General features: G+C 53.6%; 1 protein-coding gene across 4 annotated transcripts; it reads left to right on the forward strand.

Moving 5' to 3' along the window:
* Positions 1-3,144: 3,144 nt before the first annotated feature.
* Positions 3,145-11,076, forward strand: WBP2 (WW domain binding protein 2). 4 transcript variants are annotated; one of them, XM_022589583.2, is made up of 8 exons: positions 3,152-3,287; positions 5,547-5,655; positions 6,878-7,013; positions 7,854-7,946; positions 8,841-8,975; positions 9,172-9,294; positions 9,745-9,821; positions 9,956-11,076. In XM_022589583.2, exons 1-8 carry the CDS (start codon positions 3,229-3,231, stop codon positions 10,007-10,009), a joined length of 786 nt encoding a protein of 261 aa, XP_022445291.1. In that variant the 5' UTR covers positions 3,152-3,228; the 3' UTR covers positions 10,010-11,076. The 4 variants fall into 4 exon arrangements, with proteins under 4 accessions (XP_030617989.1, XP_022445291.1, XP_089756238.1 ...); XM_089900112.1 differs by lacking the exon at positions 3,152-3,287 and adding an exon at positions 3,614-4,385; XM_022589584.3 differs by lacking the exon at positions 3,152-3,287 and adding an exon at positions 4,443-5,004.
* Positions 11,077-11,285: the final 209 nt, after the last annotated feature.

Below are 11,285 nucleotides of genomic sequence, written 5' to 3' on the forward strand. Positions count from 1 at the left end.
TAGTTTTGATTTGCATTTCTCTAATAATTAGTGATGTTGAGCATATTTTCATGTGCCTGTTGGCCATCTGTACGTCTTCTTTGGAGAAATGTCTATTTAGGTCTTCTGCCCATTTTTCAATTGGGTTGTTTGATTTTTTGATGTTGTATGAGCTGTTTGTATATTTCCAAAATTAAGCCCTTGTCAGCCACATTATTTGCAAATATTTTCTCCGAGTCTGTAGGTTGTCTTTTCGTTTTGTTTATGGTTTCCTTTGCTGTACAGAAGCTTGTAAGTTGACTAGGTCCCACAATTTGTTTATTTTTGCTTTTATTTTTATTGCCTTGGGAGACTGACCTAAGAAAATATTGGTACGATTTATGTCAGAGAACGTTTTGTATATGTTCTCTACTAGGAGTTTTATGGTGTCATGTCTTATAGTTAAGTCTTTAAGCCATGTTATTTTTGTATATGGTGTGAGGGTGTGTTCTAACTTCATTGATTTACATATATGGCTGTACAGCTTTCCCAACACCACTTGCTGAAGAGACTGTATTTTTTTCATTGTATATTCTTGCCTTCTTTGTCAAAGATTAAGTGACTGTAGGTGTGTGGGTTTATTTCTGGGCTTATTGGGTCTTTTTTTTTTTTTTTTTTTTGAGTCACCGTGCGGCTTTCAGGATCTTAGTTCCCCAACCAGGGATTGAACCCGTGCCCTCGGCAGTGAAAGCGCAGGGTCCTGACCACTGGACTGCCAGGGAATTCCCTTATTGGGTCTTGATATAAAATGTACTTCTTACTGTGGGTCAACATTAAAAAAAAAAAAGGAAAGCCACCATCTGATAAACTGCTCCCTAGTCTTTTCAACATCAGGACACACATAGAAAATGATTATTTGTTTAGCACAAATGATACTTGTCCAACTCACTGGGGCAAATAAATGAAGCTTCTTGGAGCTTAAGAGGTGACTGGAACAGGGTCACCCTGGACCCTGCCTGGCTGTTCTGTGGTGATGGGCACAATATCCCAGGCAAGCCCAAAGCACTCAAGGAGCTCCAGTCTGCAGAACAGGAGCAATTACAGCTCAGCAAAAAGCAATCATTTCTGGAAACAGCCAGAGCCTGTGTGCACTAGAAGGCAGGAGTGATCTGAGTTCCGAGACCTGGGCCCAAACAGGGCCTTTTGCTACCGACTTGGTTCAGCAATGAACTGCCCTTGAGCCCCTCAGTGTGGGTCCTGGAAAGCACCTGACCTCTCCACCGCCTGGGAGCAGTCCTCACAAGGCATTCACATGATCACATGGTTTTATAAAATTTGCAAAATTTGGACACTTAAGCCAGAATCGGTTAAGCCTGCTATCTCGCTTCACTCAGACTTCCTCTTCATCACGTTTCCCCTCCTGCTAGGAGGCCTCAGTGTGGCCACAGCACTGTGTGTTCATAATCGTGTATCTTACTTCTAAAACAGGGCCTCCAACGTTGGAGAGGCTTCAGGCCCCACAAAACCCGCCTCTGCCTCTGCCACCAACCGGGGTCGCAAAGGGGTCAGGGCAGGACTGCGCTGTTGTCCCACCTTCCCTCTTAGGGTCCTTGTAGCAGCCATTCTTGCACACCCATTACTGGGTGGGTTTTCTCTTTCTTTTTGAAATGCATTATTAATATTTAAAATGCACACAGTAAACAAACAGTACAAAAGAGCATGCAATGCACAGTAAGTCACCTGCCAACCCCAGTTCCCAGAGCTGAGCTTCAAAGGGATAATGCCCAAAACAGTGTCTGGTGGATCGTTCAAGAAAATATCTAGATCTAGATCCTATCCTATTTTTTATACAAACAGAAGTATATTTATACACCAGTTGTACAGACAAACCTTAGCAATCTTTCCACATCAGCACATAGAATATGACTTCATTCTTTTCAACCGCTACATAGACTGTATGTGTGGAATTTACCCTAACACATTAGGGCCGACTTCATCCCGTCCATGACGCACTACTTCACTGCACTTGTCCTGCAACTTCCAGGTGGTTTTGCGCAAGACCTCACAGAAGGCTGTTACCTGTTTCATAATATTTTCTAGTTTTTGATCCTTCACCTAGGAAATCTCACTCAAAAGTCAAGTCAAGCAGGTGGATCCCAAAGTTGGCCACCACGTGTCAGGAAATCAGCTGTTTGCTTAAAAATCAAACTCCGATCCCTTAAGATTAATGTTGCACCTGCGCCGCCCCGTGGGGAGTGAGACCCGTCCCCCGCACCCCCACAATTGCGGGTAAAGCTCCACCTCGGAGGTGCGGGAGTTTACAAAACTACCGGAGGCCGCCCAAGTGCTGGATCTCAATGAGTCATCCCCATTCTGCAAGCTCCGGGTGTCACAATTGTGCCCAGTTCCATTCAGCTCCTCCACGTCCGGTTTAAATCTTCCAGCCTGTTAAACGCTGGGAGGGCGGGACTGCAGAGCCAGAGCGTTCTAGAGCGAGCAGCGCCACCTCGAGGCCAGCTGTGGTGGAGGCGGCGGTCAGGTGCCGGAGGTGGGCCAAGGTTCTCCTCCCCGCACGGAGATTCTCACCGCCCACTTCGGAGGGTGTGGGTTTGATTTCAAGGGAGGGATGGCAGTTTTTCTTGACTCTTCTCTCCCAGAACAGAGACTGATTCTTGGACTCATCTCTCTAGCTCAGTGACTACCCAAGTGTGTGGCGGGGGAGCAAAGTCATATAGGAAGTGCTCCCCATACGTTTGCGGACTGAATGAAGATGCCCCAGTAACTGTACAACGCTCCCACAGCAGGTGTAGGTTATAGTCCCCATTCCGTGCGTATGAACTTTTGCGTCCAGGGCCTTTACGACGAACTTCCCTGTGACGCGCCCAACTATTTACGCCGGTCCCTCGGAGGACCGGGTGGAGGAAGGTGGGGATTAGTTATGCAACAAGCGGAGTCAATCCGGGCCTATGGTCTTGGAGACTACAAGTTCCAGGATGCAGCCTTCCGTTAGCGTAGTGAGAGGTCGAGGTTGAGGGAGCATTGCCTTCTGGGAATTACAGTCTTGAGTTTGTTTGTGTTGCGAGCGAAACTAGGGGGGAGGGGGAGAGGGAGTAAACTATTAGCACGTGACGCCAGGGATCAGGTGGTAGGGCCAGCCTCCGCGCAAGAGCTGATTGGCTGACTCTAATACGAACGACGCCACTAGGGGTGGGCCGAGGAAGGGCGCAAGCGCACTGCGTTCCCAGTCTCGGGACCCTTTTCCGAGAGACTATGGCGCTCAACAAGAATCACTCGGAGGGCGGCGGAGTGATCGTCAACAATACCGAGAGGTGAAAACACTACGGAAGGATCCTGGAGGACTGAAGGGCGGGCGTCGAGGGTGTGGATAGTGGGTGGTGGGTGAGTGGGCGGTGGAGAATAAACCCGTGAAGAGGGGAAACTGATGGGGGGGTGGGGGGTGGGGTAACGGCTGGGGGCGGGGCTGAAGGAAGGTGGGTGAGGCGTGAGGGAAGGACCGGGATGTTGCAGCTGTGGGATGGGGGTGGGGCGGCTGGATAGGGTAGGGGTTTGGAGAGACGGGTGGGGGTTTGGAGAGACAGGCGGAACCTGTGGGTAGTTCTTGAGCCCCTGTCCCAGAGTAGGTGACTTTAAGAATTGGGAAGAGCTTTAGACAAAAATAATTGCCATTTATTGGGCTTTTACTATGTGTTAGGGACTACACCTCTTTTGCTTTTTTCAATATGTAAATCCTGTGCGGCAGATACTATTACTATCCACATTTTTACACGTAGGGAAACTGAGGCACAGAGCTTAAGTAACTTGCATGAGATCACAGAGCTGTAACAGAAAAGGAGTCTGGATTCCAAAGTCAGTAGCCTTAATTCCCAGTATGTAGCCTTCCAGTATATTCCAGAACTGCTGTTTCCAGATGAAAAACTGAGGCCCAGAGGTGAAATTACATAGCTAACGTTTGTCACATGTTTGACACGTTTTCTGTAAAGGTCTGTCTTTGCCTCTTTCCCTTGAATTCCTGTTGGCTTGGATCACTTCCCAGAGCAGAGGTCTCCCAGCTTCAAGGTTCTTCCTACCCACCCCCGGTCAATTCTGTCTCTCCTCCACCTCTGGGCTCCTTGGATGACTTCTCTTCTCTTGCTCCTTGGGCGCTGAGAATCAGGCCAACCAGCCCTGCTTGAGCTATGCTGACCTGAAAACATTTTTTGAAGGAGCATAGGAGGAATCTGAGTCCCCACAGGAGACTTGGTGGGATCAAAGTCTGGTAGCTGATTAAGGCCAGCACCCAGCCCAGGGCTGTCATCCGGGAATGCTTGATGAGTCAGAGGAGAGCACCCAGGGAGCCCAGACCTCAGAATATTGACTCTTCCTCCATCTTAACCTGCTCAGCGACTGGCCGTCCCAGCCTGTTCCTGGTAATGACCTCTTTTCTCTGAGCTGTATTTTTCTTTTCTGGTACTGGTCCTCTTTCCCACTTACCCCTCCCCAGTGAAGGAAGTTGTGATATCTGGGAGGCGAAAGGAGACAAATGGAACCATGTGAGCTTGGAGCTTGTTGTCTTGTAATCAGAGAAACTTCACATTGCCCTTAGTGTGTAGCTGCTCTGTGTGCAAGCCAGTCCTGGACCCGGACAAACCCTTTTGATGCCATTGGTAACATCTCCTGGGACTATTTCTTTCTCTCTCAGTGAGACTTTTCTGGGCCAAGAATGTATCTATCCTGCTGGGGCTCCTACCCGGTTTAGGACTCATTGCTGCTAAATAATGATGTGCCTTGTTTCAGAAACTGCTTCAGCCTCATTTCTGAAAAAAATGTGTAAACAGTAATTGAAGTCCACATTCAGCATTTAAAACTTGATATGTAAAATAGTGAACCTTATTCTTCAAATCATGAATCCCTTTGAGAGTGATGAAAACTGTGGTCTCTCCCAGGAAAAAGCACGTACGTGATCATCTCAAGGGCTAGTGGACTGATACCCCTGCAGACCCAGCTTCAGAACCCCAGGTTTAAAGGAACCCTGAAGTGAGCCCTTTGGTAATGTGTAGAGTCATGTATTAAAATGTTCGTATATCAGACTTAAAAAAGTAAGCCAACAAAAACAGAACACCTGTCACAAGGACCTAGAAGAGAATAGAAGAGTTAACCCAGATAATCTAACCTGATTTGAGGGATTATGGCGTCTCCAGAGCCCTGTGGCTCTTCTATGGCACTGGTCACTTTTTTTTTTTTTTTTGGCTGTGCCTCTTGGCTTGTGGGATTTTTTGTTCCCTGACCAGGGATTGAACTCTGGCCCTCGGCAGTGAGAGCCTGGAGTCCTAACCACTGGACTGCCAGGGAAGTCCCTGCACTGGTCACTTAGGGGCTGTGTGTGTGGGGTTTGGGGGAAATTCTATGGACCCCCAGCTTGCTTATCTCTTCCATGGCTGTGTTAGTAGTTTTCTCACGTCAGTGTTGAAGCGGATGACTTGCTGGCAACTACTAATAAGCAACTGCTACCCAGGAGGGGCCAGTCCCTGGGGGTGACAGATTGTGACTCCAACTGTCTCATCAGGGCATTTCCTCTTTTCTTATCACAGCATCCTGATGTCCTATGACCATGTAGAACTTACGTTCAGTGACATGAGGAATGTGCCAGAGGCCTTCAAAGGGACCAAGAAAGGCACCGTCTACCTTACCCCGTACCGGGTACGTTGTACAGCGGGACGGTTGGTTTGGCGAGTCAGTTGGTTTGGAGACCAACTCACATCACCTCCTGGAGGCTGATGTGAGTCTTCGGTCAGCCGCAGCCTCGTGAGTCTGGTGGCCGCTGAACCCTGGTGAATGTTAGCGTGTTTCTGTCACATGCTCCTGGTTCTAGAACCACCAGCCTCTTCGCACAGCAGAACGGATGGCTGGACAGTGAATCCGTGTAAGTTCCAGAGCTGCTGCTGCAAAATCTCTCTGTAGCTGGATGCAGCTGCTGGGATGACCTGGGCCTGGAGGGGAAAGGCTATTGTTACTTTGATTTCTGTAGGAGTAACCCGTGAGGCCTTTGTGCACATCCAGAGTGATAAATGTGGTCAACAGGATGCAGTAGCCTGGCCACAGCCTCGGGAGTAGGCAGAGAGACCAGCAAAAGCCTGCAAAGCGAGAAATGCCAGACTGCAGAATGGGCCTTGCCTGAGAGTTCCCCAAGCAGACTCTGAGAGACTTCCAGAGAAACACAGATGGATATTCTTGGGAGAGGATCGCTGCCTGCAGCTATCCCAGAGTTAGACTTAAGGATCGTTAGAGGAAGAGGAGCACAGGCTTTAGCGGAGACCAGGGTGGGGGGGCGTCTCAAAACCCTATCTCTGGGGGATCAAGCTGGCATCTTCAGTCACAGATTGAAGTCATGGGGGTAAAGCAGAATGTTCTCCACGTGCAGGGTGGGAGACGCTGGCTGTTGGGCAGAGTCTGCAGAAAGGTTAGGATCATCCCTTCTCCTGGGATCTGCCACCCGTTGCCGTTCCCTCTTCTCAGTTCTGTGAAGCTCAGGCTGAACTCTCCCTTCAGGAGCCCTTCCCTGCTTCGGCCCTGCCTCTCTGCCCTGGCCTTGCAGGCTCCACTTAGGCTCCACATCCGCCGTCTCCTCACCACCACGTCTCAGTGGCAGAGCAGTTTGTCCTGCTCACACGTGCTGTCTGAGCCACACATTTTTCTTGTGAATTCACATGTCTGGCCTCTCCAGCCCGGCTGCATCTGAGGCCTTTTACTCTAAAAAGCGCTCTCCGGGGCTGGCTGGTGCAGAGAGCGCCCTGGGGCTGCCGGGTGCTGGCTCGGGCCACCCACCCCGGCCCTGGGAGGTGATGGCTTCCCACACATAGGAGGTGATGGCCGGGCAGGCCATGGTTCGGGTGGGGATGGCCCTTGTCCTCTCTCCCTGCAGGTCATCTTTCTGTCCAAGGGGAAGGATGCCATGCAGTCCTTCATGATGCCGTTTTATCTGATGAAGGACTGTGAGATCAAGCAGCCTGTGTTTGGAGCAAACTACATCAAGGGAACAGTGAAGGCTGAAGCAGGAGGTAGGTGACAAGGGAGCTTGGGGACACTGACGGGGCTTCCAGAGAGGTGCTCTGGGGCATCTCTGACTGCTCCCCTGGAGACGTCCTCTTTGGACCCCATCACCCTAGCCGTGTCTTCTTCCTGGCTCTGGATTAGCTTCCAAGACCAACACTTGGGCTGCCAGCTGTTCAGCAGGGGGAAGTTGCCAAGAGCTGGAAAGTGCTAACGTTAAAGATGACAGCTCAGGTCACCTTTTCAGAGAGGGAAGTCAGCAGAATGACTGTAAACCAAGTGAAAATGCTTATTGTGAGCTGGGGAGTGTGTTCAGATGTTAGGTGTGGGAGGGAGCTGTATCAGGTTCTTGGGAAGGGTCTTTCCCCTAGAGCCAGGCAGAACCCGCTGCCCCTCTGTAACGCCCGGAGAGGCCCTGCTTGGTGGCGGGCTCTTTGCAGACCCCAGAGACCCCTGCGTCGAACTCGCCTTCCCGCTCACGTTCAGCCTGGCCCGAGCCTTGCTGTTGAGCTCACAGTTCCCCTTTGGACAGAAGCCAGGCTGGAGGGGCCTGGGGTTCGTCCTCAGGCCCCCTCGGGATGAGAGATCTGCTCTGAACTTGAGTGTCAGTTGTTGCTGGGCGTGCTTGTTGCTGAGAAGCTGCTTTACTGGGGGTGGGAGGCCTGAGTGCAGATGTGCTTACAGGGCTGCGCAGTAAGTGGGCAGGAGGTGGCCGGTCAGCGCTGGTGTGCGATGTGGGTGGTGAGCCTCCTGGCCATTGGATGGGGCCTGGAGACGACGAAGAGCCATCTCTTCAGACGTAACTTAAGTTCTTTTCCGGAGCTGTTGATGCACTGTTCCCTTCTCAGGTGGCTGGGAAGGCTCTGCGTCGTACAAGTTTACCTTTGTGGCAGGGGGCGCCATCGAATTTGGACAGCGGATGCTACAGGTGGCATCTCAAGGTATCAAGGCTCTAAAAATCAGGGGCCAAGGACGCATTGAATGTGTGTGCTATTTGCTCATTTGGGTTTGTTTACTTTTTGTTTTGTTTTTTAAGCAGTCAGGAGATGAGTTTCTGGGCCCCAGGCTGCCCAGGGCTGGGAGTTGGGAAGGAAGCCTGTAATAAAATCACCGTCCTGTACCTCAAAGGCTGGGTTTCCCCTGCCTGGAGCAGGTATAGGACATTTTAACAAAGCTGTTTGGACTCAAGGACATTTTACTGTGGCCTCATAGAAACAAACAAAAGCTCAACCATTAAGCTACCATCAGGCAACCATTTCAAGTCCCCAGGGGGTGTGTTCAGCAGACCTCCTCACCCCGTCCCCAGCCTCACCCAGCCCCATTCTCTACCCCGCCTCTAGCCTCCTCCTTCCCTCCATCCATCCCTCCCTCCATCCTCACCCCGTCCCCAGCCTCACCCAGCCCCATTCTCTACCCTGCCTCTAGCCTCCTCCTTCCCTCCATCCATCCCTCCATCCTCACCCCGTCCCCAGCCTCACCCAGCCCCATTCTCTACCCCGCCTCTAGCCTCCTCCTTCCCTCCATCCATCCCTCCATCCTCACCCCGTCCCCAGCCTCACCCAGCCCCATTCTCTACCCCGCCTCTAGCCTCCTCCTTCCCTCCATCCATCCCTCCGCCCCTGTCCTGGACCTCCTCCATCCCAGCTCTGACCTCTCTCCCCATCCAGACCCCTCGCCTCATTCCTGACCGAGGCGGACTCCACTGGGGAGGGGTGAGGCGTGTCTGCTGTGCACATTCCTGGGACCCTGCGGCTCCCCTCGGCAGGCGGTGGGAGCGCCCTCTCCCCAGTACCCAAGGCCCGCGACACTCATTTCTCTCTCCCCTTGTGCTATAGCCTCCCGAGGTGAAGCCCCCAACGGAGCCTATGGTTACTCTTACATGCCCAGCGGGGCCTATGTCTTCCCCCCACCAGTCGCCAATGGAATGTACCCCTGCCCTCCTGGCTACCCCTGTCCACTGCCCCCAGCTGGTGAGTGTGTCCTTTGCTGCCCACGCCTCCCCCTGCACTGACCACCCTCACCCAGGCCAGGGGATTGTAGAGGGGAGACTTGTTCTTTGGCCTGCTTCAGGACTGACAGAGCAGCTGGAGGGGCCTGGGAGGGTGCCAGCTACAGGAGCTGGGGCTGGGCTGCTCACTGGGTCCCCGTCACTCTCTTGCCGAGCAGAGTTCTATCCGGGACCTCCCATGATGGACGGGGCCATGGGGTACATGCAGCCCCCGCCGCCGCCCTACCCTGGGCCCATGGAGCCTCCAGTCAGCGGCCCCGATGTCCCCTCCACTCCTGCAGGTGAGGGCCCTGGCTGCTCCCCGTGGTTGCACGGAAGTCCCAGATAACGAATGACCACTGGCCTAGGGACGATCCCAGGGGACCGGCAGCGCGGTGGCCTGGTGGCGAAGGGGTAGAGTCCAGCCCCCACTCTGTCCTTTAGCTGGCCACGTGCCCTGGGCCCAGGAAGGTCCCCCTCTGCACCGCAGTCTTCTCATCCACAAAACGTGCCAACGGCACCACCTGGGGGGCTTGTGGTGAAGATGGGGGGGGCAGGAGGTGTAGAGGGACCAGATGGGACGGTGTGGCACGCGGTAAGTGCTCAGGAAGGGTTCTCCACTGTTTTAGTGATGGAACTGCGTCCTCAGCACCAGCCGCCCCGAGCACCAGGGGGCCGGGGCCGTGGGGGCAGCGGAGGAGGCGGGGAGGGCTTGTCCCCGGGGCTCTTCCCCAGTTTGTATGTTCTCACAGCTGAAGCCAAGGCCGCCGAAGCAGCCGCCAGCGCCTATTACAACCCAGGCAACCCACACAATGTCTACATGCCCACGGTGAGCACGGCTGGTGAGCGGGGGGGCCGTGGCACTGGCGGGACCCCCGCAGCCCCAGTTTGCTGGGATTTAGGGGCAGGAGAGACCTCGGCTTATTCCGACCCTTCCAACGTGATCTTTCCTTTCTTCCTCAGAGCCAGCCTCCGCCGCCTCCTTACTACCCCCCAGAAGATAAGAAGACCCAGTAGACCGCTCACACCCCCCTCCTCCCGCCATTCTTTGCTCTCTCCTCCCCTCCCCTTGGGGCTGAGTCTGGGGTGGGGGGCGGGCCTCGTCCTTTCTCCAGGTCTGATTATAAAGCAGTCACCAGAAACTAGCCTGGCAGGGGGAGGGCCCCTTGACTTGGATGAATATAAAGCAGGCGCCAGGACCTAGCCTTGAGGGGTGCGGGGAGCGGTGCCTCCCAGCTTCCCACGTGAGCCCAGAGCCCACAGCGCTTCCCTCTCAGCATCCCCGGGGGGCATCCCCCTCGTTCCTGTCCTGCTCTCATAGCTTCTACCCACGGAGGGACTCTCTGGCCACCTCCTCCGCCGCAGTCCAGCTCTCTCGTTTTGTAGCCACTTTATCCTCACGAGCTTTGCCCTCCCCAGGGACCCCTGCCAGGCCCTACTCACATTCCATCCACTCTGGTCTGTACCTGGCTGTGGAAGGCCACCTGTCTGCCGGACTGTCAGCCTACGTTCCATTCCCAGCCAGCCTCAGCCCCCGTCACGCTCGCCTTCCCTTCCCTGTCCTTGGTCATCCTGTTGCCACTGCTTTTGACTTTTGGAGCTTTCCCACGAGCCACCAGGGGGTGGGTGGCGTGAGGGCCAGGCTGCTGCAGCTGGGGAGGGAGCCCCTCTGCTTCCCTGCTAGTTTTTCTGGAATTTGTTTCCCTTTGCCTTCTCTCTTTTCCCTCTAGAAGGGGCTTCTTGGACTGGAACTGCAGAATGCATGTCCACTTGGGGGCTGCCGGGAGGGCTGGGAACAGACCCCTGGGGCCTGGCCTGGGCGCTGACCATGACCTCTCGCCAGCCCCTGGGGCCTGGCCTGGGCGCTGACCATGACCTCTCGCCAGCCCCTTAGCCTTCCCTCTTCCCTTTAAGCTTCTTGCCTGGTTGGTGATATGCCCCCTGGATGCACTAAAATTTGCTCCCATTTGCTCCTGGACTGGCTGTGAAGAGAGGAGATGGTTATTTAAAGAGAATTCCCTATTTATTTGACAAAAAAATTCAGTTAATATATTAATGTGAAATAAACCCTGTTTGCACCTTGATTTGTCTGCTGAAAATGTGAACTTGTAAAAATGAGTGACTGGACCCTGCCTGGCTCTGCGTGTGGTGACGTGGCTCTTGGGAAGGAGAGCCATCTGGCTGCTCGGGGCCGGGGGAGGCAGTGTTCCCTCCCGTGTGAGAGTCCCTTGTTCTCTTGGCCTATTTGGGGCCAGGATGCTAAGGCCTCTCCTGTGTCCATTCTGTGGCAGTT

Source organism: Delphinapterus leucas, chromosome 19, assembly GCF_059928025.1.
Source record: "Delphinapterus leucas isolate spDelLeu-1000000601 "Yukka" chromosome 19, BTC_Dleu_Yukka2, whole genome shotgun sequence".
NCBI classification, from domain to species: Eukaryota; Metazoa; Chordata; class Mammalia; order Artiodactyla; family Monodontidae; genus Delphinapterus; species Delphinapterus leucas.

Excerpts from the sequence above, each read along its gene's own strand:
- WBP2 (XM_022589583.2), top strand. The coding sequence starts at position 3,229 with ATGGCGCTCAACAAGAATCACTCGGAGGGCGGCGGAGTGATCGTCAAC. Across the intron at positions 7,014-7,853 it reads AGTGAAGGCTGAAGCAGGAG|GTGGCTGGGAAGGCTCTGCG; the intron begins GTAGGTGACAAG and ends TTCCCTTCTCAG. Across the intron at positions 9,295-9,744 it reads TGTCCCCTCCACTCCTGCAG|CTGAAGCCAAGGCCGCCGAA; the intron begins GTGAGGGCCCTG and ends ATGTTCTCACAG.